The sequence below is a fragment of the Anoplopoma fimbria genome, chromosome 1 (genome assembly GCF_027596085.1).
Source record: "Anoplopoma fimbria isolate UVic2021 breed Golden Eagle Sablefish chromosome 1, Afim_UVic_2022, whole genome shotgun sequence".
In the NCBI taxonomy this organism is placed as follows: Eukaryota; Metazoa; Chordata; class Actinopteri; order Perciformes; family Anoplopomatidae; genus Anoplopoma; species Anoplopoma fimbria.
The window spans coordinates 13,885,220-13,913,125 of record NC_072449.1 but is presented as its reverse complement, the minus strand read 5'-3'; the positions used below and the strand labels follow the sequence as shown (position 1 = coordinate 13,913,125).

General features: G+C 39.7%; 1 protein-coding gene across 5 annotated transcripts; it reads right to left on the bottom strand.

The window, feature by feature from the left end:
• Positions 1 to 1,780: 1,780 nt before the first annotated feature.
• Positions 1,781 to 26,855, bottom strand: cuedc1b (CUE domain containing 1b). 5 transcript variants are annotated; one of them, XM_054599683.1, is made up of 11 exons: positions 26,656 to 26,855; positions 20,727 to 21,429; positions 19,520 to 19,647; positions 17,980 to 18,106; positions 16,717 to 16,981; positions 14,420 to 14,485; positions 14,128 to 14,208; positions 13,935 to 14,028; positions 13,464 to 13,522; positions 12,161 to 12,230; positions 1,781 to 6,884 (listed from the first exon to the last, which is right to left on the bottom strand). In XM_054599683.1, coding segments are annotated over exons 2-11 (1,227 nt in total). In that variant the 5' UTR covers positions 21,063 to 21,429; positions 26,656 to 26,855; the 3' UTR covers positions 1,781 to 6,883. The 5 variants fall into 5 exon arrangements, with proteins under 5 accessions (XP_054455658.1, XP_054455650.1, XP_054455675.1 ...); XM_054599675.1 differs by having other exon boundaries at positions 26,710 to 26,855; XM_054599700.1 differs by having other exon boundaries at positions 14,128 to 14,205; positions 26,710 to 26,855.
• Between the last annotated feature and the right edge of the window lie 1,051 nt (positions 26,856 to 27,906).

Below are 27,906 nucleotides of genomic sequence, written 5' to 3'. Positions count from 1 at the left end.
GCAAAGCAATGAGTTCAAACATGTGTATTGGACCGTTGTGGACCCCCGGCCGCCCCCTCAGGGGGGGGTCTCTCTTTAAAGAGCCCCTGATGAGGTTTCTGCCATTTTCCTTCAGTGAGTGAAGGTCTGTGGTAGTTTGTCCTCGTCTTCTCAGAGAGCCAGGGCCGGGAGTGGGCGAGATGCCAGCAAAATGATAACAATAAATAAATAATGCATACAAAATATGAATAAAAAAATTATAAAAAATATAATACTTTGATTTCTGTCACATTTGTTTATCCTGTTTTTGTTTTAGCTTCTGAACTTTGAATGCAAAGCTGAAAGCCAACAACAAGAGTGAATTCCTCACATTCCTACATGGCTATTTCAGAGAGACTTGTTCATATATTATGATTTAAGTGTCTGTTTAAATGAAACCATACATTATTACACATGCAAATGTATTCAAGGGGTCCAATTGATTTGCAGCTCCAGATAAGGCTTTTAAATCACATGAAATCATGAAAATATCCACAGAGCACTGAGTTACTGGATGATTTATGGGCTTGGACCAGTAAATACCTGCTGCACAAACTGTATAAACATAGCAGGAAGTAATTTTTCCTTAATGTGGCTAAGCAGAAATTGAGGCTGTGTATGTTGGGTTGGTTGATTGGCATTTAGCACGTCAGACTTCTATACAGGACACTGACGTTTGCATACAACCCCTTATTTGCAATTAATGTTCATGTTTTACCGCAACCACAATATTTCCTTTAAAGGCACAATGAGTTTAATTTGAACAGAGCCTGTATCTGCTGAGACCCTGCCCTCTGCCTTTAAATTCTTATTTTGCTGTGTCTGGAATGTTTCTGGTCGTCAACTTCTATAATTAGTAGATGCTAGGTGGTTAGCATTCATCCAAGAGGAAGCTATGGAAATGACAGCACTGATAAGAACGCAAATACAGCAGGGCAAGCCAAGCGGCAAAGCTCCTTCAAAAAACAAGAGTGAATCTGGAGTTGGCTTTCACCTGCTGGAGAGCACTCTAATTCTTGTTGAGCTAGGGGTGAGGGGCCAACTTTCCATGTTATGTTTACAAACAACCTGCAAAAGAATTTAGATGATATGTATAAATAAAAGCAAAGGGAGACTTGTAAGATCAAGGCAGAAATAGATAGAGCAAGGTGAGCAGAGATGGCTGCCTATTTCTTTAGAGAAGTCAGAAGCCAAGTAGAATTATGCACTGATTATAAGAAAAATATCTCAAAGTTTTGCCATGAATATTATTCTACTTCATACAAAACTAAGTTTAATGGAGATGCCATATATATATATAAATATATATATATATATATATATATATATATATATATATAAATAGTCTGAATTTTCATTAATTTCAGCAATACAAGAATGACTAGTGGATTGATTAAAGTAATGTTGTGGGCTACACAGACTACACTAGTTAGTTTGTTTTTTGTTTGCTTGCATGTCAGGATGCAAACAACAAAACATTTACTTTTTCATATCTACACCCTTGATGGGCAAAGTATCCAAGGAAATACAAACTGTAAAATGTAAAACTAAAGGTCATATTTTTAAGAAAAGAAATGGAAATTGGGTCATCTAAACCTTGAAGAGATGACAAAATCCCCTCTACTCATACTTCTGTTGCTGACCTTTTAAGGGCTAATGCTGGATGTTATAATTTATGATATTTGTACCAAAATAAAGTGAAAACTTCTCCTTTCATTCTGGGCACGACTTATCAGAGTCATCAAGTCCAAAAGGTTTGACTTTATAGAAAAAAACTTTAATGATCATGTTATTGTATTTACAAATACACCTCACAAACAAATCAGACATGGTACAACAAAATTACATCAATGACTAAGAAATTTCCTTGCATACAAGAAAACTTACAAATAAAAATTCAAACAACAATCACTAAGAACTGTTGGAGGAGCACACATGTCTAATCTTCCCTTTCTTCAGAAAAAAAAAACAGTTCAGTGAGAGTTTGAGATCTGACGATGGCTAATGTTTTCTTCCTGTTGGGCATTTTAATGACTAATAGTAACATGAAGAGGTGAGCTCGGTGTTAAAGGTTTGGAACGTGTCTAGCCCTGGATGTGGTTTCTGCTGTGCGGATATGGCATACATTCTTTAGAAATCATATCACTGTAAACAATGAGCATGTTGCTAAATGGCTCCACGGCAGATCATGTACATTCATGAAGTTAGTGTTTCTCTGAGCAGCCGTTGGTGATCCAGCTGCTCGGTTCTCCTCAACAGAAGTTCTCTTTGCTAACCAGCTTGAATGATTCACTCGAGAATGTGGGTGTGCATACATACTGAAAAAAAATCCCCCCTTACAGCATCTTACACTTTCCATGATTTCTAGCACTTGTCATAAACCGGACTCATTTATGAGGAGTCAGGTTGAGTGTATACTTAACTAAAATTAAAAAATATTTATTTATTACATATTGAAACATAACATTTAAATGAATTGGAAAAATCAGTTCAAGGAAGCATTTTTATATTTTTACATTTAAAGATGTGTATTCAGTTTATGAACTCAAAATCACATCTTCAAACACATTTTTAAATAAAAGGGTGTATGTAAAATAGAAAGAAAATGAAATGGAAACTGTGAATACTTAATCAAACATACATACCTAACAAAAACTACGATTTTATTGGTTTCTGACAATGTTATGACCTCAAACTACAACATATTGTGTGGCTGTAGTTTACGTGGCATCATGTGATCTACACTTTATCTGATCAGTTCTACAGAATCATATGGACTTCACATCCAGATAACAAAATGAATCCTGGAACATGAAGAGCATTGCACATTTCTGTGTGTGAGCTACTTCTGTATTCCTTACTGGTGACATTGGATTTTCTGTTAGTGCTGCATCAAATGACGAGATCTATGAAATGAAGTGTTTCTGGAAGACCAATTGGGATTATGGAAGTGCAGTGATTAAAGAGAAAGTGGAATGAGCAATATTAATAATTTTTCAAATTGACTGTTGCTTTAAATTATTTTCTTTGTTATAATTGACAGCTCTGAATGATACTCAAGAGTCCTAATGATGATAACCTCTACTCCTGTTTGGAGTATTTGTGCTTGTATGGTGCATTAAAATCAAAACGGAGGAGAATTAAAGGGGGGGGGGTTCGGGGTCCCTGAGAGGAGAAGACATCAATTTAAGTTTCCTAAAAGAAGAATCAAACATCAACCCACTGACACACCACAGCAAAAAGTACACAGACAAATGCTGCCTGAATCAACTGTGGAGTCAGCTCATTAGAAACAGTTCAATAGACAACCATCACAGTATCCAAGACCCTGAAAAACTGATTCCATGTCTTTGATCCTTTTTCCTTTCATAGTATTATGGACTAAGGATATGTAAGTTTTGGGCACTATTGTGGTTCTGGATTGTTGAGGTGGCTGGGTGAAAGGTCATGGACTAAAAACAACAGCCCGTCATCCATTAATGCTTCCTGTGACTCATGTTGACTGGCTTCTGTCTGAGAATGACATCGTTTTTTTTGTCTTCATTCTGAAATCACTAGATCAATTTGAACTGATTTCTTTATTGATCTTAATACACTGATGGAGTGTCAGATGTTTTCAAAAGGTCCATTATGCAAATCACATTCCACCCAAAAAATAAAGGTCAATCATTTTTAGATACTTTTAATATGAATTCATTTCACTTTGAGACAAGGGTAAACTTGCAGAGTTCTCCATTAAAGTATAACTTTCAAACAAGCTGGTCAAACTGGACTTTAAAGTTGACATCAGTAAATAATCTGAAATGATGAGTCATGAGTGAATGTTTCACCTCATTCTGATGATGGGGTCATTTAGGGATTTGTCCCTTAAAGCTGGAGAGCAGGACTTCTACATATGAACGTCCCTTAGAATATAACACCTGAACCTGATGACCTTTCAACCCAGCTACATGACTACTAACCAGTGTTTGTGCATCCAGCCCATTCATTTAAGCTGCATTCATTTCTTTTTTGGCCACCTGACAGCAGCAGAACTGTGACCACTGGGAGAAAAATGTGACTTTTTAGCTGCTCGATGTTCCTCTATGTTCCCCTGCTAGGTTCTCACTGTCCCGTGTGCGGTTTGGTGCTGGGCAGGTCGAGTTCAGTGGCTTTAGCAGAGCTGTTCCACTGAAAACTGCTGCTCCAACGAGCGGACGAAGACAAAAAGCTCAACGAACTGAGGTGAAAAGTCTGTGAGTTTGTCACTACAAGTGATACTTTTCATATAGTGTTGCTTTAAAAGTTATGTCATGTATGACTTCTAGTAAATGTGCATTAAAACACTGGAGTGGCCCTTTTAACAAATTCCTTATCTAAAATCACTGTCATATACTGTATATCCAAGCTTTGTTCATCACTAAACAAGCAAATAGCACATTTAAGAAGTTTAATCAAAGGGGATAGTTAAGTAATAGATAACACTCACACAACATGGAGAAAACAATCCAGAAGGGATCTTTTGTGGGGATTTTCTGAAGTGTTAAGAAACATTTTATGCACAAAAGGGAGAAAGAAAAACACTGATGTTCTATCCTCTCCTTACACCTTCTGTTCACACAGGCTACATCAGACTTTAACTACTTGTTTAATCCATGCTAGTTTCACATCTACACATACGAATGGAAGGAGCAGTAGAAAGGGTCTGCATCCTATCAGAATGAGTCTTCACAGGGTGATCATCCAATAGCGTTTCAGATGTTTTATCCTCCCAAACAGACATATCCATCATTCATGTGGAAATCAATACAATGAATTCTCTCATGTCCAAACATGATGCCATTGTTAACAGTATCAACACTGGTATTTAGAAAATGCTTACTCAAGGAGATGAGATCAACAAAGACATAACTTGCTACAAGGACAATCTGAGATATGGCAAAGTAGGTGATATTTCATATTTCCATAACATCTTGCAAACATCTCTTCGGTTTAGTGCAAGAGTTCTGGCAGAATATTAGCAAAGTTTAGTGAAGTAGTGAATGGAGCTCTACGGGCATGCTCACTCCAAGCATGTTTGGTTCAATAGGTGAGGTGAGATCAACGCCGTTCCACGAAAAGAAAAATTACAGGGAGGCCCAGAAATGCAAGTCTAAGCCACAGTCCCGCCCACACTGGAAGGGAAAACAAGTGATCGCTTTCGGTCGCCTTTTTATTGTGTTAAGGTGCCTCCTTGTCACTTTCGCTGGAAAACAAAAGATAAATACCTAATAGCTGGTATGTGGGTCAATGCACTAGCAACACATCAAAGAATCCAGAACAAAGTTTTTATAAGCTGCCAAACCAAAAAGGCAAAAGTGAGGCATCAGCAGGAAGAATGAGAAAACTGTGGGATCCTGAAAAGCTGCCCAAATGTCAGTTTTAACTTAATTTCTGTAGTTCAGCCAAATCATTATGACAGTATACAAATTGTGTTATGGTGTAATATGGATAAATTAAAAAGCTATGCACTATTATGTTGGCAAGTGCTTATTCAACTACATTAGCTTGCTTACTTGTCCCATATTTGTTAGAGTTTTCAACTGCACCCCTGGAAGACATGAGGTGCTAAAATAAGCCTGTGACATGCGGAAATCTAATGTTGTAGCTAGCTACAGGCATTTCAGCACTTAGTGTTCTAATGTGGCGCTGAGTGTTTTCCCTCCTGTGGCCCTGGTAATCAGAGCACGACGCATTGCGCTGTCTCAGCTCTGGATGTGGCAGAACTGAAAACGTATTCCAAACCAATAGGACATGACCTAAAACATGCAAGGTATTATGGGTAGGAGGAGGTAGATATTGACATCTGGAATTGGAGTGCCCAATTCCGTTTTAACCTTGCCTCTGTTAACAGTAATTGGGTCTGTTTTTACCTTCTAGGACACTGCTGGTTTGCTCCAATAACAAATTGCAGCCACCACAATATTAAAAGCAGAGGAAGGCATCATGCTCGGATTCATTTTCATTAAAGTCATGTTATTGCTGTGTGGGAGAGCAACTGAAGGAATGGATTTATTTAATAAGTCTGCTGGTATGACAACCATATGCTGCATCACGTTTCGTAGCATTATGTATATAACTCACGTGATCATTCATGTGATGCCCATGTTTGCTTATCATCCGTGATTCTGGTTTGATATTCTGACAGCTGTGCTGTTAATGGCTCTATAATAGATCTAATGACACCGTTTTCACCTTGCCAAACAAAGTAAACTAATAAACTGCTCCAAACATGCTTTCTAATAACACAGTCCTTTTGATCAACTGGTTAGAATGGCCAAGTGTTGACATTGGGACAGCAACAACTTTAATGGCCACATTAAATATTCTGACACATAGGAAATTCAGTTACACAACCCCTGACTTTGAAAAACAGCAGATTATTACAATCTGATAAGAAAACATGGTAAAAAAGCTCTACATGGTTAAGTGTATAGAAAGGGTCTGAAATGCCAAGCCTGAGGGGCACCAATCAGAATACAGTCTGGAAAAGTAATAAAAGTCCATATGGCAAGATCATCACTACTCTAGTGGTCCTCTCAGTGGATTAAAGGAAGCAGTTAACAATACTGGTAAGGACTTATGCATTTTTCTTTACATTTAAAAAGATATATATTAACAAAGTGTTATAATACAGAGATAATGCTTTTATAGACAGTCAGGCCAGTGCTGGGAACAGTCCAGCTCCTTTCCCTGGGGAGGAGGGGGTCTCATTGCTGAGCCTTACATTGGCTGGTTTGGATTAGGGTGGGGTGAGCAAGTGGAGACAGGAAGAGCTGCAAGGCCACCACCCATGAGTCCTGCTGCCTTCGCCATGGTAACCCTGATATAGTGCAGCAGAGGAGGATCTGAAATGCAGAACAGAGTGTGTATGATTAGGATTTTCATCCCAAAAATAAGAACATGTAGTCTAGAAGTGCTGGCCGACAGAACAACAGAAAGCACACTGATCAAGAAGGACATCTCTATTTTGAGCTTGGTTGAGAGGAAGAAAGCAGAAAAGTAGAAGAAGATGGTCAGTACACACATTTGAGTCGGACACGGTTGGATTGATATTGAAACTAAAATTAACGATATTTTCTCTTTAATTTCCTTGAATTGATGTGTGTTACCTTCAGACAAGATGGCCTCAGCCCTTTCTTCCCTAAATGTTCTTATAACTTAAAGAACATTCTCCTTCTTCCAGTCTTGGCGACATCTTATATTTTCTTACAAGATGCCACACATCAGACTAAAGTTTAAAGTGTAAATGGAGCCAGACATAAGGATTTATAGGAGAACCATATAGGATTACCAATGCCATCAAAGCGGCAATAATAGGACAACAATATTTATTGAAAGTAAATTTACTGAACTCAGCGGCTCTCTTTCAGCATGCAGAAAAAGATATGAAGAAACTCTGAATGTTTTGTCCCTTTTTTCTCTAAAGGAATGGGCAGTATGACTGTACTAGGGTTGTGTGTCCTAAGACAGTAGTACTATATGACAGATATTGTTTAGTTTCTTCTTTTACTTGAGGATAGGGGATCATGGATGGGTTATAGCCTCACCCTTTACTTTATTTCCATTTGGCAGAGATTGTCCATCTTCCAATTGTTTTCCAAGACTTAAATGCTTTCTGCACACACATCAAGTGGATGTAGGATCCAAGAGGTACTTTTGAAATGTAATAATGTGACATATTCCTCTAATGCTACATTAATAAACCCTAAACCTAAATTAAATTATAACTCATTTGAAAGCCTTGTTCTTGGTAGGCATTACAGCCAATTCTATTTGTTATAGTGTACCGCGCACCAGGTCCGTTTTCTGAATTCCTATTGGAATTCTCAGAGTTCTTATCAAGTTTAGTCCCCAAAACAGATAAAGTAATTATTGTAGGGGATTCTAAAATTCATGTGGATGTGGATAATGATAGCCTTAGCACTGCATTTCTTTCATTATTAGATTCGATTGGCTTCTGTCAGTGTGTACATAAACCCACTCACTGTTTTAGCCATACCCTCAACCCTGTTCTGGTTTATGGGATTGAAATAGAAAATGTAATAGTCTTTCCACAGAGCCCTCTTTTATCAGACCATTACCTAATAACCTTAGAGTGTACGCCATTAGGCAAAAGTTTCAACACTAGATGTCTAAATTTAGCGATAGCATTATCAGATAAAGAAGCGATTCCATCAGCATTTAATTCAATACCAGTGCTCAATATTACAGAGGACTCCTACACTAACTTTAGTCCGTCCCAGATTGACCATCTTGTTGATAGTGCTGCATGCTCACTGCGAATGACACTGGACTCTATAGCTCCTCTAAAAAAGAAGCTAATAAAAGAAAGGAGGTTTGCTCCATGGTATAACCCTCAAACCCACAAAGTAAAGCAAACATCACGAAACCTTGAAAGGATATTGTGTTGCACCAATTTGGAAGAATTGCGGTTAGTCTGGCGAGACAGTCTTAAAAAGGTCCTCCATAATGCCAGAGAAGCCCATTATTCAGCATTAATAGAGAAAAATAAGAACAACCCTAGGGTTCTCTTCAGCACTGTAGCCAGGCTGACAGAGAGTCACAGCTCTGTTGAGCCGTGTATTCCTATAAACCTCAGTAGTAGTGACTTCATGAACTTCTTTAATGATAAGATTCTAACTATTAGAGACAAAATTATGATCTCCTGCCCTCAACCAGTACCGATCTATCCTCAGATAGAGTAACCTTAGAAACAGCTGTAGATCCTGATATATATTTAGATGGCCCTTCTCCCATCGACCTTCAACCTTCAACAATTGACTTTAACTATTTCTAATGCTGCGTTCACACCAAAAGCGAAGCGAATATTCGCAACGCGTCTTCGCGTCAGTTTACTCGCAGGTCCATTTGTGTTTATTCACTTCATTCGCACTAGACTCGCTGGAGAGGGGGAGGGGCTTATCTCCAACGAAAACCCTGTCAACTCGGCTATTTATTTCCGCCATCAACCATGGAAGAAACTACTATTTCTGCTTTATACTTGTTGTGGCAGTCCCCGATATCCAGGGAAACTAAACGCTGTCTTGTCTGGTTCATAACATTAATCCGTATTCACTGAATCCAGCAAGCCACACGTCGGCTCGTTTACTACAGCTGTATGGACCGAAAATATTTTTTTTTACTGTGATTTAATTGCAATAAATGTACAAAAAGGGACGCCGAAATAACAACACAATGATGGCGGTTTGTAAAAAGTCAGAATTCATGTTTTGTTAGTTCTCTCTGCAAGACGACAAGGAAATGTCTTTTAAAATGCTTGTTTTCTGAACGGAGCTCGGATCGATGACAGAATGACAGGAGTAGAATCTCAACGCTGATTGGCTTTCGCAACACAGCGTCACGCAAATTTTGCGCCGGAGTTGAAATATTTCAACTTGCGCGAATGAAGCAAATGAGGCGAATTTCGCCTCATTCGCGCCGCCAGGCTCGAGTTCGCATCTACTCGCGTATATCCGCGTCTGTGCATTGACTTTACATGTAAACTAAACTCGCGAAAAAATTCGCTTCGCTTTTGGTGTGAACACGGCATAAGTCTAAACCTTCCACCTGTCTCTTAGACCTGATCCCGACTAGGCTGCTTAAGGAAGTTTTACCTTTAGCTAGCAATTCTTTATAACAAATGATCAATCTGTCTTTACTAACAGCCCATGTACCACATTCCTTCAAACCCCTGCTTAAGAAACCTACTCTTGATCCAGAGGTGTTGGCTAACTATAGACCTATATCTAACCTTCCGTTCCTCTCTAAGATCCTCGAGAAAGTCAGGAATGTGACTTTTTACATAACAATAGTTTATTTGAGGATTTTCTGTCAGGATTTAGAGTGAATCATAGCACAGAGACAGCACTGGTGAAAATTACAAATTACCTTCTATGTCATCAGACAAAGGACTTGTCTCTGTACTTGTATTGTTAGACCTTAGTGCTACATTCGACACCATTGACCATCAAATCTTAGTACAGAGACTGGAACATCTAATTGGCATTAAAGGAACCGCACATAGCTGGTTTAAGTAGTATTTATCAAACCGATTCCAGTTTGTATATGTAAAGAATGAAACCTCGATGAAAAACAAAGTCAGTCACGGAGTTCCACAAGGGTCTGTTCTTGGACCAATTTCATTCACCTTATATATGCTTCCTTTAAGGAATATTATCAGAAAACACTCAAACATTCATTGGAATGCAGATGATACCCAATTATATCTATCGATTAAGCCAGACCAAACCAACCAGTTTTCTAAACTTCAAGCATGTCTTAAGGACATAAAAACCTGGATGACCTGCAACTTCTTGATATTAAACTCTGACAAAACTGAAGTTATTCTACTAGGCCAAGATCACCTTCGGAATCAATTATCTAACGATATAGTTTCTCTAGATGGCATTGCCCTGGCATCCAGCACTACCGTTAAGAACCTCAGAGTTATCTTTGATCAGGATCTGTCTTTTAACTCCTATATAAAACAAATTTACAGGACAACCTTTTTTCACTTGCGTAACATTTTGAAAATCAGGCAAATCCTGTCTCAAAGTGATGCAGAAAAAGTAGTTCATGCATTTGTTACCTCTAGACTAGATTACTGTAACTCCTTATTATCAGGCTGCTCTAATAAGTCTCTTAAATCTCTACAGTTGATCAAGAATGCTGCAGCACGTGTTCTAACAAAAACTAAGAAAAGAGATTATACTACTCTCTGCACTGGCTCCCTGTTAAATCAAGAATAGAATTAAAATTTCTTCTCCTTACCTACAAAGCTCTAACTGGCCAGGCACCGTTTTATCTAAAAGGAACTTATAGTTCCATATTACCCAACTAGGGTACTTTTTTTAGGGGAGGTTTTCCTGTGCCGATGTGAGGGTTCCGGGACAGATGATGTTGCATGTCTACAGATTGTAAAGCCCTCTGAGGCAAATTTGTGATTTTGGGCTATACAAAATAAATTGAATTCAATTCAATTGAATTTCCACTTCATGGTACGGCATGGCTCTACTCAACTTGACGGTCCCTTTTTTACATTAGCAGAGATTGTGGATATTACATGGTACTTATTTTGCTACCACACAGTCAAGTTTCCAAGAGAGCTAAGCAGATAGAAGAAGGTGGAGTTAAAACACAAGAGGCCACTGAGTGGTCAGGGAGAATCCTCACTAGCACAATACTGCACACTCAGCACAAACCCACCGGTTTTAAAAAGCTTCCACTGTTGTCATCACTCAACCAAAATGTAAAAAACTGAAGGCTGTTAAACTACATCATCTACTACTGTGTACAATATACCATACATGACATACACTACTCCTACTTACACTACTCTGCACATTACCTCCACTACATATTACACTAAGTGCACTAGCAGTACACTATGGCGTACACTAACACTACACAACTACGCACACCACTTACACGAAGACCTACACTACAGAGTAAAATTGACGAAGTGCAGATGTTCCTCTGATTGGCTGCAGATGAAAGGTCCCATCGAGTGTCCCGTTGAAGATGAGTTCACAGCAGTTTTACACAGTGTCGCTATGGTGATCAGCTGAGAATCCTTACTACACTGAGGGGTAACTATCAGCAGTGGAAATTAGGCATATACCCAAAAACTAAAAGGTCTGTGGTAATACTGAAACACTCCCTCACTCTTTCAGGGTGAAATCAATCATTGAAACAGCATATAAAAAGTGTTCTAATACTTAGAATTAAGCGAAACCACTATGTTATTGAAAATAAACCCAGTAGCTTGAAAACTCAGACAAAATTAGACATGATTACAACTATTCAATCAGACTGTTGCCTACTGACAGATTCTGGGGAAATCTGCCCAACACTTATCATATGATATTAACCATTATTCTTAGATGTAAACAACACCTCTCTTCCCTCTTTTATGTATTCTTCCAACTAACCTCTGGCCCAAAAGATTAGACACTATCCTTGTGTTTGAGAATAGTTGGATGGAGTAAACCACATCGTTCTGTTTGAGCAGAGTGTTGGGCAGTGTGTTCATATGGCGCCTTAAACTGTCATGAGTTAAAACACAGTCCTTATAGCAGGACTTATTCTAAACCAACCTTAAAATAACTGAGGAGTAGCTTACCATAATATTGGCTCATTGCGCTGCTCATTTTCTTCCTGAGTGTTAGCTCTTCTGGGCTGACCGTCTTCCTCTGGACACAGACACAAAACCATAGTTATATGTGCCCTGACTTAGTCAGATTTTATAATCTTCATTTTCTTTTCTTAAATAGTGTTTTGTGGTATTTGTCAACGACGACTCCACTGGTTGTATAGAAGTCTATGAGAAAATGACTACTTCTCTCTTGATTTATTCCCTCAGTAAACATTGTAAACATGAGTTTATGGTCTCAATCTCTAGTTTCAAGTCTTCTTCAATACAGCATGATGTTCATTTAGTACATTATACTCAAGCTGGTAAACTAAGCTGTGTCATCTTTAAAGTGTTGTTTTTGTAATATTTTATTGCCATGTACGCAAGAAGGCAGCTGGTGGAGAGAAAAAATATATAGAGATTTGTTGGTTCTGTTTGCTATCAAGCCATATTCTAGATTTCAACGTTGTATTGTTATTTACACATTGGAGGGTTGAGTGATCCCATTTAATACAAAACAGCTAAACACAGTTTTATCGCTTCTTCGTCTCTACCACGGCATCTGTGTTTTTGTATTACTACTTCAGCCCTTTCACAGTTTGTTTTCACTTCACAAAAGTAATATGCAACTGCTTTGGTCACCTAAAAATGTATAATTCAGCGTTTGGTTGTACTCATCTCCAACCTCTCCTATCACTTCTTGTAGCAAAATAACAAGATGTTGATTGTCAAAAACTAAGATGGCAACAACCAAAATGCAGATCTTGAATGAATTCTGCGTAGGAACGGGAGGCAAGTCTAAATGGCTTGCCAAAGCACCTTTTTCAAAAACAGGGAGCCCAAAAAGCTGACCGAGTTGTCTCATTTCAGTTTGTGGCTTTGAAGGCACAGAAGAGACCCACATGTATGCGCATGGACTGAAAGAGGGAGTTTTTCTTAACATGTCACCTGTTACGTTGGCTGCTGTAGGAAATTAAGCTATTTTGAAATACAATCGAAGAAAACAGGTTCTGTAGCTCTATTTTTGAGCAGCATTTAGAGCACACACCCTGAGGCCCAGACTAAAAATCCAAGCCGAAATAGCAGCCTGTAGTTCTTCCTTGCATCAAACTACATCACTGTTAGGGTTGAACAATATTGGAAAAAAATTGAAAGTTGCTCTTTGTGTGGGCCGGGACCTGACGTCTGAGGGAAGAAACTTCACCCTGAAGCTTGATCAGTTTAGAAGCACTGTAACAAAGTGACAACAGTAAAAGCGTTTTACATCGTGTGGGAGACTTCCATTTCTTACCGCAGGGGTTTCCCTCTACATCGTCGAGGAGATTGGCTGTAGAGTTGGCTGTGCCCAATCTGGTAAGGAGATTTGTTAAGAACACATCAGTCACAAAATTCATGGACTCACAGAAATTAGTTATGGAGGCTGATTGATGTCTGATGATGTTTGTGTGGGGCAGAAACCTTAAGAATGGTGGTGATGATGGAGTGCTTTTTGTAGATAGTGTAAGAAACAAACAGCACTAAGACAAAGAACCAGCAGGTCAGGTCTCTGGTTGTTGCACTCATGGAGCACAAGAATATGTTGAGTTCAGTTTAGTGCTGAATCATTTGGTGTTATTGAAGCAAAATGCTTTCATTTGCTGAATTAAAGTATGGCCACTTTGGCTGTGCATAGGATTGTGGTAAATAAACATTTGGCTACTTTACTACCTTACAACAAAATATAAATAGCCAGATAATGTGAACAATGTATAGCAAAGGATACGAATGGTGCTTCAGGAGCAGCTTCCTTTTTGACTTTCTCCGCTTAGTCTTTTCTGAGAATGATCTGGCAATTTCAAACAGCTTCTTTCTTGTTGCTGAAGGAGAGGAAACATTCCAGGTCATGGACAATGACCTTCAAAGGGTATTGTGATTATTTGTGAAATATCAGCAGTATTGAAAATCAGGAGACTTACATTTACCCATGTGTTTGAGTTTGTCTCTGAACAGGGCGTCATCTGAGACTGCCTCCATTGAAGCCGCAGAGTACTGTTCTCCTGCACACAGACACAGCAACACTACCCCACTGTACACTCATGTACTGGCACACAAACACAGTATTTATAGCATGATTTCTGGGGCACACATCTTTGACACAACCAACAAATATCACAGTGAATGCACACAGACCAGTATTCAGTCAAATTCAGTGTGCAAAGACACAGTTGCAAATAGCTTGGCAGAGGAAGCTTGATGAGTGATATCTACCTGTGGAATTCTCCATACTAGATGAATGAGTGGACTTTGATTTCTTTGATTCATACTTCAAGCGATCTAAAAACAGAGAGCAGATGTTATGACCAGTGATGTGAGGAATCAAGATGTGATGAGCTCTGGTATAATGGTATAATGCCCAGCCTTTTAAAGCTCCATGTCAAATCATCTGGACAAGTGCACGATGAAAGGGGGAAATACTTTCAAGCTTTGCACCATAGCAACCAAACTTGTCTTATCCAATTTGTCTCAGCTAGGTCTGAATTTCAGAAGCGCTAAAAAGTAGTAGTAACATTTCACTGTCTCTTTAGTGGACTTTCTGAGAAAAAAGTCAAAGTCTTATTTTTTTCTCAGAATGTAGAAACGCCTGAAAAACTTTGATGTTGTTCAGGCACAACTGGACCTCTATATACATATACAGTATATATACACCTACTAAAACAATGGAAGCGAGGGCCTTGATCATAAGCAGAGGGATGTGAGACTATGACAAATGGAGACATTTGGAATTCATTTTGTCCAAGCAAAGAAATTCATTATGGCAACATAAACACCAGAAACCCAAAACTATTAAAGAAAAAAACGTGTTACACCATTGATGGTCAAATTTTGAAGTCTCACCATTGGAAGTTGTGCTTGGGTGCAGACAGTCTTCAATTATTTGACTCAAACGCAGCTTCACCATGTCATGTGATATGCTACTTCAAAAAAACTTTAAGAACTGCAACCAGTGGGACCACAACAGAAAGTGCAGATGAACATCAATATATCCACAAATTCACATTATGGACACCACCGCTGCTAAAACGGGACAACCTGCTACAGGGAAAGTTTTAACAGTTTGGCCCGTTTTAGCACACTAACCATACACGCTCCAGCCATATATAAATTTACTATACTTTTACAATACAAAAGTACTGTTTGTCTCAGGGCAGTTGTTCCCTCATGAGTATTAATCACCTGATTGCAACGCCATTAAATTGTAATGATTGTATCTACTTCATAGGTTACAAATGCTGGCTTAGCCACGCCTCGTGAATGGTGGTTTATTTGACCAATAGAAAAACCAACCTCCACTCGGCTCATAGATTATATGCCTAAATTCACAAAACAAAAAGTTAGAAACCTTAACCAACTGTGATTAACGAAAAACATTTAATATTCGTTCAGTACAGTGTGTAACGGTACACAGGCGTCACGGTTCTGTTCATATCCCTTTTAGGAGTCATGGTTCACTGAACCATACCAAATAAAACTAATTAGATATTTTCACCATGAGGAGTGTTTTAAGTAGTATAGTACTATATTTCAAACTTTATCCATTCAAGACAGCCATGAGCAACACCGACACTCGTCTAAATCCAACTCTCTCTCTGTTGCTGCTGCTCTATTGCTAGCTGACCTTTCAGCGCCGCAGTCACATTTGCGCTCGCCATAGTGTGACTCATCACAGCACGTTTCTAACGGCATACAAGTGTTTTAATCTTCATTACACGCGTCAATCAACATTACGTGCACTGGACCAGCTTTGGGTTGCTGATATTGCTCTGGGGTTTGTAAACATACATTTAAGTTTCAATACTTAGACAAAATAATTCCAAAAGGAACAGGCATAGGACTTGAGCATCAAGGCAAATTATGGCGTCAACAGCACAAAAAACAGTCTCTTAAAAAGGTGCCCTGTGGAGTTTCACATGTAAGCATTCAGTGTTACTCACTAAAGCCCATTGTGTGCATCGTTGAGCTCTTACAAAATGGGTGAAATGTATTTCCTCCATCACAAAACATTTGCTAAGCAGTATTTCATATTTTAAATCAAGCATTTTTAAATGTTTTATAGATGGCAATCTTCTTCTTCCTGCCTTTGCTGGCACATTGCAGCATATCCTGGCCTGTTACCAACACCTATGGATCAGCAGAACAGTGTGAAACTATTGGTAGCAGTGTGAACTGTGTCACCCAAGTGTCCTTGCGCGCATGCATGAGAAAAAACTAACCGAGGACCTACTCGGAGAAGAGCCGTTCCACAGCACTACTAGAGGTCAAAAACTCCACAGGGAACCTTTTATGACAACAACCTTAAAAAGGACTTGTCAGTATCTCAATAATCTGTGTTCAGTATCTCACATCATCAAATATACATATGCCATATCCATTAAAGACATTATTTCCAGTGACTGTATATCCTTATATATCATACCACCAAATCAGCACAGCTATTGACACGTACCTCATGCTGACATTGTGAGCAGAGTGTTTGTTTATAAAGGGACGAACGGACACAGTCATACCTCTCTCTAAGGCGATGAGGAACTCGCGGTTGCGCTGCAGCTCTCTCATGAACTCCTCGTTCTGAAGGAACAGGGCAATGCGCTCGTCCTCCAGGTACTGCTTCAGTTTCTTGTCTTGCTCTGTGGCTCCTGTTGTCAAACCTAGACTGCCAGAGGTCCCTGCGGCTCCAGACTGAGAACCTGACTGGGCTGTCCATTGGCTTATTGAAGAAACGGAGGAAGACGATGACGATGAAGGCTGGGATAGACTGCTCTGAGAGCTCTGCTGAGGTGAAGACAGGAGAGATTATTGGTTAGTATTAGGACTACTACTGCCATTAGTACTTTGGTAACAGTAAATATTTTGTAAAATATTCCTTTCTTTCTGAGAGTTAGATGAGAAGATGAATATCAATTTTATGTCTGTGTGTTAAATACAGAGCTGATGTCAGCACATAGTTAGCCTAGATTACCAATCAGACAGAAATGTATCTAGAAGGCAAGGGGAGAAAGCTAGCCTGGCTCCGTCCAAAGTTAAAAACATACACCTACTAGCACCTCTACAGCGGACTGTAACATGTATACTAATCCCTGAACTCACCACTGTTTCATATTGAAACCCTGGCTATAGCAGAATACTCTAGGAATACTCTGAGTGTTGTGCAGATGGATAAACTAATTCCAGTATGGATTCTCATTTAAACACATCTGTCTGTGTATGGATTTAACAAACAAGATAAAATGGATTTCATCTATTCAGGCAGTTTTAAGGTTGTTGGTAAGCATATTTGAACTCTGGATGGGGACATGCTGGACTTGACTTGTAAAGTATGGATCTGAAGTTCATAGCTTTATCTAGCAAGAAGACTGCAGATAGAAGGACATGTTGCTGTGTTTTAGACATTTGAATACATTTTGAAACCATTCTAGACGTATTTATTTCCATTTTATTGTGGTAGGAAAATTCTCAAAACATGTAATCCCTCATTATGTCAAAAGGTACACGATTGCTTAATGCAGTGCCGGTAATGCACTTTAGACCTCTCAAGTCAACCTGCTCTCGCAGGGCATTACCTTAATGTAACATGGATAAATTTTCATTTGGACTTGATGTTCACTAATGGACTAATTAACTCCAGCATGTTTCTAACATGCATGTACTACATTTCATACTGCAAATGTATATTTTCAGAGTTGTTACAAAATGAAAATGTAAGTACATTTTGAAGCTAACCTAAGAAACCAAACATACCAATATAACATCTATATGCTGACATGTTTTACCTTTATACTGTCCAACTGCTGTGGCAGGATCCGCAGAAAATCATCGGGGAGATTTCCAAGTAAAGGAGGGTTCCAGTTCCGGTAGCTTCTGACCTGCTGGTGACCTGGTGGTAGCTGGGCTTCAAATCTATGAGAGCCCATGGAGTAACCAGACACATAAGTCATTCTACCAACTGTATTAAGTACATACCAACTTACCTCCAGCTTTCTCAAACTACCATTGATTACTTACATCCTTTCAATTTCCAACTCACAACATCGCAGGGGACGGTCTTAGAAGATAATCAACTGTTAAATTCCCTTAATTCATCAAAAGAAAAAAAGACCTTATGAATGAGGAACTGCCTGATGAGACACCTACAGGAACAATGTCTTACAAATTGAATGGGCAGATCAATTATATTTTAAGAATTATCTGACCATTAGTTTAGTTTGTTTCCGTTATAATATGTTTAACGAGTGAGCATAGAATGCATCGTCATGTGTCGTCTACCCTCCATCCAAGCCACACAAGCTGCATGGCTGTACAGATGGCAATGTCAGCCAGTCAGGCCACAGCTTTGCTCATATACTCAAGTCATGATCAGCTACAGGATGGAGTGCCATGTAGTATTGTGTGGCCTCTAGAGGATGAATCCTACACTAGTGACTTTCCTAGAGCCTAGCATGATTAACACCTACCTGTTCAAGGTAAAGGTTTTTGACTAAAACCTAGTGGCTACTTTCTGTTAGCAAAATAATTATTTGTTAACATGCCAAACTAAGATTGTGAACATGTTAAACATTACAACTACAAAATAGGTGCAATGCAGCTGTTAAGCTTGGTTTATACTCTATGGCTCCAAGGGCATGCCTGATATGACGTATCGGATAGTTCACTGATAAAAGCATGTCTGAGGATTTTACAAAGACGGCGTGGTCTTAAAAATCTACATTCGAGTATTTATATTTTGCAGCCAAATAAATATTGTTTACTGGATTTTCAACCTTTGTTTCATAATAATATAATAATGCATTTAATACTTCATTTCTTTCTTTAAAGGGATTGTATGAAGGAAATAAAGTAGTCTGTGAATATGAGATACGAGTTTACAGGTTATTACAATTCCTCCTCGGCATTGTGAAGGTTGGTTTATGGTGTTTTTATGGCAACACTTGTTGTCTTCTTGCTTCTTCACATTACATTTTGTTTGCACGCTCCCTTGCGTCTTAAATATTTTCAAATCAAGTGTGTTGAGTATGAACGCCTTTGTGTGTGCTTGTAACTTGCACCACCTTGCTTCACAGGGGATAAGCTCTCCACCACCAATGCAATCCGATGCAATAAATTTAAAACAGCAGTAAACCATCTGGTAATGTAGTCTGAGCAACCAAGAATAATGTTCATTTTTGATTGATCTATCCATTATTCTTTTGATGAATCAAGTAATGGTTTAGTGTATAAAGTCACAAACGTATGTCATGAGTATTGGTACAATACAAAGAGAACAAAAAAAGGTGTCAGCTTCTTTTATGTAAATGTCCAGTCCGTCTTCCTTACCTTGGCGGGGGTGTTGGTGGGGCTTCAGGGTATTTCCTGTCATAAATGTGCATATCATACGTTGGTGGGGAGTAGACTGGAGGCGGTTCCTCATCTGAGCTGTCAGGTTCCAGTGTTCGCTCCAGAATCTAGAAAGAAACAGAGAGCGCAACACAAGCCTTGTTTCATTAACCTGCTTTGCTGTCATGCACTTTCAATAGTGTAAGAATTCTGCTTTGATTCCAATTAAACTCATCTGTCTGATGTTTAGGCCATAGCCAAATATAACATGCTGAATTTAGACCTCCCTGAAAACTTTTATTCATTTTGGTACAAAGCCTGAATGTTTCAGTTCTGCAGCGCTGCTTTCAGGAGTAGCATCCTTCATAGATGTATGGACAGTTGATTAACATGATGTTAACGTGTCTCACTAAAACAGAAACTGACAAAAAGCAGCCTCTTTAAATTTTCATGAGTGGCTTTCCACTGCTTACCATTTGACTGTATTTTTTAATTCAGATATTTTCATGCTGAAAACTGAGCCTGCCCTTCACTGCACCACACACAAAAAACAGGAGGCAGGTATATGTCATGAGTTTTCTGATTGTTTGTGATGGGGGATACAGAAAGGCCATTAAGAAAATTCATCATTGGGATCAAATATTATCTTCAAATTTAAAATCAATTATTCCTTGGGTCAGCCTCATCTCTAGCAGGTCATGAAGTCCTGGGTCCATGCCTTGTCACTGAATAGAGACAGCAGATGTAGTTATAAGTCAAGGTAATGTATGCATTTGATGTGTAACAGGAGAACAGTAAGAACTCCCAAAATGAAACCAAACTGTCTTAATCTGCAGAAAATGTTTTGTCATTAGCTCACTGCACTGTACAGCCACTTCTCCTGTAGATGTGATTGAGCGCCAATCAAAATGACAAACTCTTCAATTTGTGGTTGACATAAGCTGTTCAGCAAAGTTATTTTTTTAAGAGAGATGGACATGAATACTCTATGGTCTAACAGGTTATTTATACCCAAGGTTGTTGGGGTCTTTGATTGTATGCTTGGAGCCAACAGAGAAATCTTTTCCCCATCATCTCAAAATATTTATCTGTGACAGACCCCACTGGTAATCACTGAAATAATTGATTTGGTCAATACTAACAGACCATCAGGCTGGGCCTGCATTAGAGTTAGTGGTGTCCGTGCCTTTGGACCCTTTCCACTGACCTCTGGTGGAATGCTGTCATCAGAGTCGGAGCTGTCATCTGAGCCCTGTCCGTCAATGCTCATCTGGAGCAGCTGGTCGATAGTGGCGTCCACCGCTCCATTGTTGGAGCGCAGCACGCACTCAATCACCTCATAGTCCATAGAGGGGAACATGGTCTTGAAGTCTTCCATGGCCTGGTTGAACTCCAGGCGTCGGACCTGCCGGTTGGGTCTGCTGTTGTTGAGCTGCCCCTGCCCTCCTCCTCCTCCTCCGCCGCCGCCGCCCCCACCACCACCACCACTTCCACTGCTTCCGGAGCCTCCATTGCTGCTGCTGCGCTTAAACAGGCTCGTCATCCTCAGGGCCTGGCTGCCTCAGGTGCCGCCAACCTTCTGAAAGGATGGCTCTTCTTTTCTGTCACCAACACAAACACTCTGGCACCTTCAGTCTCACTTGCTTTCCACTTTACCCCTGCTCAGTTTCTCATTCTACCACAAAACATGGCAGTCTTTTAAAGGGAGTTTAGAAAAACTTGAGTTTTCCCCCCAATGCTACTCGTTATTCAGCAGCATCCAGCATGGCTGCCTTTAATAAAAGGTGGTGCAGGGGCTGGAATAGTCAGGTGGCGAGAGAAATGAAAAAGTCAAAGGTTCTGTCACTAGGTAGAGATACCAGGCAAACTCCGCCAGGAAACAGGTATAGCTACATCACAGTCATTAGCACCTACAGAGAGAGAAGAACGGCAGTGTGTTAGTTAAGAGTTAACGACACAAACTCTACAGTTTGGAGTTCCATTATTAAACTACATCATTGCTTTATGACTCGGGCCAAGACAACTGAGAAATAGTGAATACATTATAGAGATCTGGAGGGAGCTAGCTGTAGCTTTTCTCTTATTCTATTTGCAATTCCTGCCTCTGCCTTCCGTCCTCCTTCACTGGGGTTCATTGTAGGTGGTGACTGCCCAGTGCTTCATGGCAGTGCCAGGCCCCATCCCCAGCCAATAAACAGAGCCCCTCTCTTAGCCTCCTTATACCAAGAGTCTGGCTTTGATGTTAACAAGATGCCCATCTTAACAGCCATGCCTTCGGGCCACAGTGAAGCTGTGTGTGTGTGTGTGTGTGTGTGTGTGTGTGTGTGTGTGTGTGTGTGTGTGTGTGTGTGTGTGTGTGTGTGTGTGTGTGTGTACAAAGAATAACAGACACTGAATGAGTACGATGCAGGAATTACAAATAGTCACAATACAAAAATGTTTGCAAAGACATGAACATGAGAATAGGACCCAGGCATGTAATTACATTTAGGTCATTAATAAAATGACTGGAAATGTACTCTGACCCAACTCTTAAAGCACTGGTCGGAAGGCTCTGGCCAGAAATCTTGTTACAACTTTTGCATTTGATCAAACACATGTTTCCACTGCAAAACTGTAACTCCTAATTGTTGCTGCATCATGTTCCAGCTGAACCACAGCTGCAAAGTAGTGGCTCTTTTCCCTGCTCCACTAGCTCGAAAAAAATGTCATATTAAATATACCTTTGATATGTTCCACACAGTTCAGAGTTTGATATTGCCAAACTAGTTTATGGTCCTCTATCTTAATCTGAACTATTGTTTTATTGCTTCATGTGAACAGTGCAACAGATTGCAGTTGGGAATTATGACACTTCTAACAAGGATCTTGATATGGCTGGCCTATGAAATCTAGAATACTGCTGGATAGCAAACAGGATCAAGTCTCCCAGCGGTTTTTTTCCTCTCCACCAGCTGCCTTCTTGCGTACACGAAAAACTCCCTCTTTCAGTCCATGCGCATACATGTGGGTCTCTTCTGTGCCTTCAAAGCCACAAACTGAAATGAGACAACTCGGTCAGCTTTTTGGGCTCCCTGTTTTTGATAAAAGGTGATTTGGCAAGCCATTTAGACTTGCCTCCCGTTCCTACGCAGAATTCATTCAAGATCTGCATTTTGGTTGTGGCCATCTTGGTTTTTGACAATCAACATCTTGTTGTTTTGCTACAAGTGATAGGAGAGGTTGGAGATGAGTACAACCAAATGCTGAATTATACATTTTTAGGTGACCAAAGCGGTTACATATTACTTTCGTGAAGTGAAAACCAACTGTGAAAGGGTTGAAGTAGTAATACAAAAACACAGACAACGACGTGGTAGAGACCCGCAATCACTGTGCCGCCACGCACTAAAGCATACCCTGCTTTATGGTCTATTTGACTCTAAATGGACCATAATGTACTAAATGAACATCATGCTGTATTGAAGAACACTTGAAACCATAAACTCATGTTTACTAAATCAAGAGAGAAGTAGAGTCATTTTCTCATAGACTTCTATACAACCAGAGCAGTCGCCCCCTGCTGTTTGGTAGAGAGTATGCAAGTTTAAGGCATTTCCACATTGGCTTCACTTTTTAGAAGCGGAGGTTGTTGCATGGCCATGCTACAGTCAGGTACACTACACCACCTCAAGGAACGCAACTAATATAGCAGGACGTATTCACAGTCATCATAAACAAGGGAAAAGAACACTCCCCACCAGAAACTGGTAGTTTTGCAGGGGAGGAAACTAAACCTGTTATTGTACCCTTTTGTCATCTAGTGGCTCTTCTTGATGTTTTTGTGTACAACACTCTTTTTGTTTGTTTTGCCTGTCTTCTTTAAGAAGAATTAAAAAATATATATCACAGTTGGCAGACAATAAAACCAATGATCTGTTGAGATTTTCAAGAGAAAAGAGAGATCGAGAGAGAGCATATCTGTGGACATAGCTGTCAGTGTATTTGTCAGTGAATAAGTGCTACAACTGCTCAAGCCCCCTGACCAGTTAGAGCTTTGTTGGTGAGGAAAGGGATTTCAAATTCTATTCTGGATTTTACAGGGAGCCAGTGCACAGAAGCTAATACCGGAACTATATTCTTCTCAATAAAAGCCCCAGCTATTTGCTATTCTGAAGCTTTTATTATGAGGCAGCCAAACCAGGACACGTTTTTTCATCAGAAGCAACTAACACTGAAAGCTAAGAGAGTAAAATAAGGCAGAGATCAGAAAGCACAAAAACAGATGCAGGAAAGACACATAAATTTAAACCCCAGAGATTCAGTTGGAAGCTACAAAAGTACTGAGAGCTGAACACAACCACTGTCTTTCTCTCTAGTCTCCTGCACAGACATGAGTTGAGTCTTGCAAAACACACGTTTGTTTGAGTGGGAGAAGGGGGGGGGGGGGGGGGGGTATCACGGGTTGGCTGCGGTCGGCGAAAGTCACAACATCATAGTTGGATTAAGGTCGGGCGTACTTTGACCAGATGGTCCATCTCAGGTGGCACTGTGTGCGCTAAAACTGATAATGGAAAAGTTCTAATGGCCTTTGATTTGTCTACCTTCTTTTGTTCACCAATGGCCTTCAGAACCAACGGTAATGAAGGAAATGTCAAAATCCAACATTCAAACTGAGGACATAGCAGCACATGAGGACTCTTTGTGGCTTTGTTTGGTTGGATGTATGATACAGATACAGCACTATTTGTCACACACAGATTGCAACAGCTGGATTCAAACGAATACAGAGTCAGCCATCAGCTCATGCAGCATCACATGATGGAAATTACAAAAAGGATCACATCCTGCTGCAATACAGCCAGATGTTCCATGCTCTTACAACATAGGCTTGAAATGAAGGCTTAAACAATAGTTGAAATACATAAGTATTGGTTCAATTACATTTGAGCATAATCTATTGATCTCTTTAATTGCAAGTATTGACCAAATTAATATGACAGATTTGAAGAATAAATTGCAATGAACTGTGTTCATGATGCCTTCTTGTGAGGAAGTTTTGGGACAAATTGATTTCTTGAGGGGTGAAAACGACCCCAGTTTATAGCTTAACTTTATTACATTATACAAGAGCCAGTATAGCTGGATACTAAGCCATTTTTTTCAAAGCACAATCAGGGAGACTGTAATAGACCACACCATTTGAAGAGCAGAAATATTAACCTTAAGTCTTTGAGATAAAACAGGCTCCCCATCAGAGCAGACATCCTTCTTCAGGCTGGAGTACAGTCAACAGGCAAACAGTGGCCAAAGGGCAAGAGTACCAGAAATCCAACATGTGAACCATATGAGATGTCCAGACCAGGCAACGCCAGCTCAGAGAGTGGAGAGGGTGTGTGTATGTGTGTGTCCAGCTGTGTCACTCTCTGGAAGACTAAAACGTCGCTACCCCTCAATGAGTAGAGACGTTTCAATTCAGAATCGATGAGTCATCTGATCAACTCCTCTGTTCAGCCTCTATAGAGACAACCGATCAAACTATTAAGAGTGATTATCAGATGATAACGATCAGTGGGCAATTGACCGGAGTTCCCCTGACCTGATCAAAATACAGCAATAAACTTCAGCAAACAAGAGGCAAGACATATACAACCCAAAAGATTCAAATTGAATGCCGTTACTTCTCAAATATTAGTTAGTTAACAGTGGATGGGTGCCAGGCTATGGAAAGCAAAATTTAAAATTGAATTAACTAATTAATTATTAAAAATGAAAATGATCTTTAAGATGACTAAGATGTACGACTCACAATTCTAACGCCACAGAAATGTTTTTTCAATGCACACAAAAACAGTTATTAAAAATAAGAGATGTTACCAAAATGGCCATATAAAAAAATTATATTCAAAATATATTTCTGATGCACGGACAGACATTTCAAATTATTAATGAATGTAATAAAAATCCACAAATATATGTATTCAAAAGGATCTGAAATTATAATCAAAAACACATTTGGATACCTCACAAACACTGTGGCCATGTTAACCTTCAGCTGGTGGTCTGGGACTGGGATCCGATTCAAGATTACAGTCCATGTACACAAGAGGAGGCTTTATGATCCTATTGAGGATACATCCGTTACTGCTATTGCACACACATATATATATATATATATATATATATATATATATATATGCACATATATATATATATGACTTCTACTCTCGTTTGTTGCAGTCATCTAGCATAATTTGATAGCTGTTACAAAAAAGTGACCCAACAGTGTTCCATAAACTGTAACAAATCATCAGAAGTACCTACTTCAGTAATGGAGACTCCACCGTGGTTTGCACAAGAGATTAATCTAATCTCTGCCACACCGCCCAACGCGGTTTATTTTAAGGTGGAGGGTATTTTGAGGAGAACAGCTGACGAAGTTGATTTTTACTTTTCACTTTAACACTACTTTAACGCCTCGTGCATCGGATGTGTGCTGGCCTCAAAAGAAGAGCCCAGGGGGGGGCTCAAGTTGTAATGTACCTGTATGTGTGTCAGTGTGCACATTATGCCACATTATGCCACATTAAACAGCGTCGGAGTCTCGCTGTGGCAGATCTCAACTGTTCCACTTGCCTCTTGGTCGCGTTCACGCGCTGTGCATGTGCTCGTATCGGGAACAGGTCGCTGCTAACTGGCTAACGGGTACTCTAAACAGCGATTAGCCGACTCGGGACTGCCAAACGTTGGTCTAAATATCGCGATTTGTCGTCCGAACGGAACTCATAAAGAAGACCATAACGTTGACTGGATGCTACAATAGCTACTGTTAGCACAGACCTTTTCCTTACCCGATGGTTGTAGCGGCGGTGCAATAGCTGCTCCAGCTAACTAATCACAACCAGGCTCATATGGGCTCATCCGGGCAGAGGATCGCCGTCTCCCGTTAACGGTACAAGGCCTCTCGGTCAGTGACTCCCGGTCGCAGCATTCAAGCTATATATATATATATATATATGAGCTCTGTCTAATTATGTCGTCGAAAACGAGGCACGATTGCTACACTAGTGGAAGAAATGCACGCTATCGAAAAACGACACTTGTTTTTACAGGCAGGAGTAGTAAACGGGGCAGAGTATCCACATATAGACCGGTACCGTTAGTTGAAGCTGTGGGATTCTCGAACACGGAACAATGTTCGCGTTACTCACGGAGGCCCGGAGGGTCCAGCGGAACCGGTAACGTCCGCAGAAGCACAGCCGTGCGGCTGGTTAAAGCATTCTAATGGGAACCAGAAGGATACCGTTCCTCAACAACACACCAGCACATATGCCATTACGTTCAGCTGGCGACCGGATGTTTCAGGTCACCCACAACACACTCAGAGCTTCACAATAAGAGACATTGATGTTCATTTTATGTGGATCATATGGAATAGTTCAATCCAGATTTAAAAAAAACAAAACCCAACGCCTATCAAAGATCAATGTACGCATACGTACTTGCATTTAATGTATTCCAGTGAGTGTATGCAACATGATAAGCACGTAAACACTGTAGGGAAAACAATGCTGGTTCCTCTGAATGTTGAGTTTGGGTTTATTCAACCATACTGAATGGTGGCTGACTACTTGACTGAATGCATTTTTAACACTAATCTGATCATTTTCTTTATAAGGACTTTAATTTACATCTTTTGAGGGACATTTCAACATTAGGGATAAATCCAGGATAGGAGCACAAATGTGCGAAAAGTACACACATACGTTTCCCATTTGTTCGAATGGTATAGCAATAAATGGCGTCCTGAGGTTGAATAATTCACTGAGTGTAAGCATAATTTAGCTATTGTGACAATGAGACACTATATTTGATTATCTACTGTCAATTTAAGAGGTAAATACAAATGTTATGTTCACTAGATTGCCATTCTTTTTAGACACATTTTGAAGTTTATTTTGAAGGCCATATTCGTTTGTATCCTGTCTTATTTTTAAACAGCTTCTGGGCCTTTGGGTCTTTAAACAGCACAGCAGATGAATGAACACTCAGTCAGTCAACAACACAGGCTACAAATAAATGGAAACTTGGAAAAACTGACATGGATTTCAGTGAGAAGATGCTCCCGCTGTGAGGTAACACTTCTCCCATCACGCATTTCAGCATGTCTGTAACAATAAGATTTCTCAGATGGATGAAAACAGGTAATAAAATGATATTGTCATTGATTCCATGTCAATTAGTCACATTTAGATTTTGATGAAAGTATTATTTCTGTTTTCAACATGGTGGCCAGGTCACAAAATCTTGATTTACATTTGATCAGCTCTGCCTAGTTTGACAGTTTGATCAAACATTCTCGAGCAGTGATTGACAGCTATGTTACAGACTCGTTGGCTCTGATTGAA

Bases quoted from the DNA above. Each gene is read 5' to 3' on its own strand.
- cuedc1b (XM_054599683.1), bottom strand. From the start codon at position 21,062: ATGACGAGCCTGTTTAAGCGCAGCAGCAGCAATGGAGGCTCCGGAAGC. The intron at 14,486-16,716 runs GTATGACTGTGT...CTCTGTTTTTAG, and splicing joins CCTCATCGCCTTAGAGAGAG to ATCGCTTGAAGTATGAATCA. The intron at 13,523-13,934 runs GTATCCTTTGCT...TCTCCTTACCAG, and splicing joins CTGCTCCTGAAGCACCATTC to ATTGGGCACAGCCAACTCTA.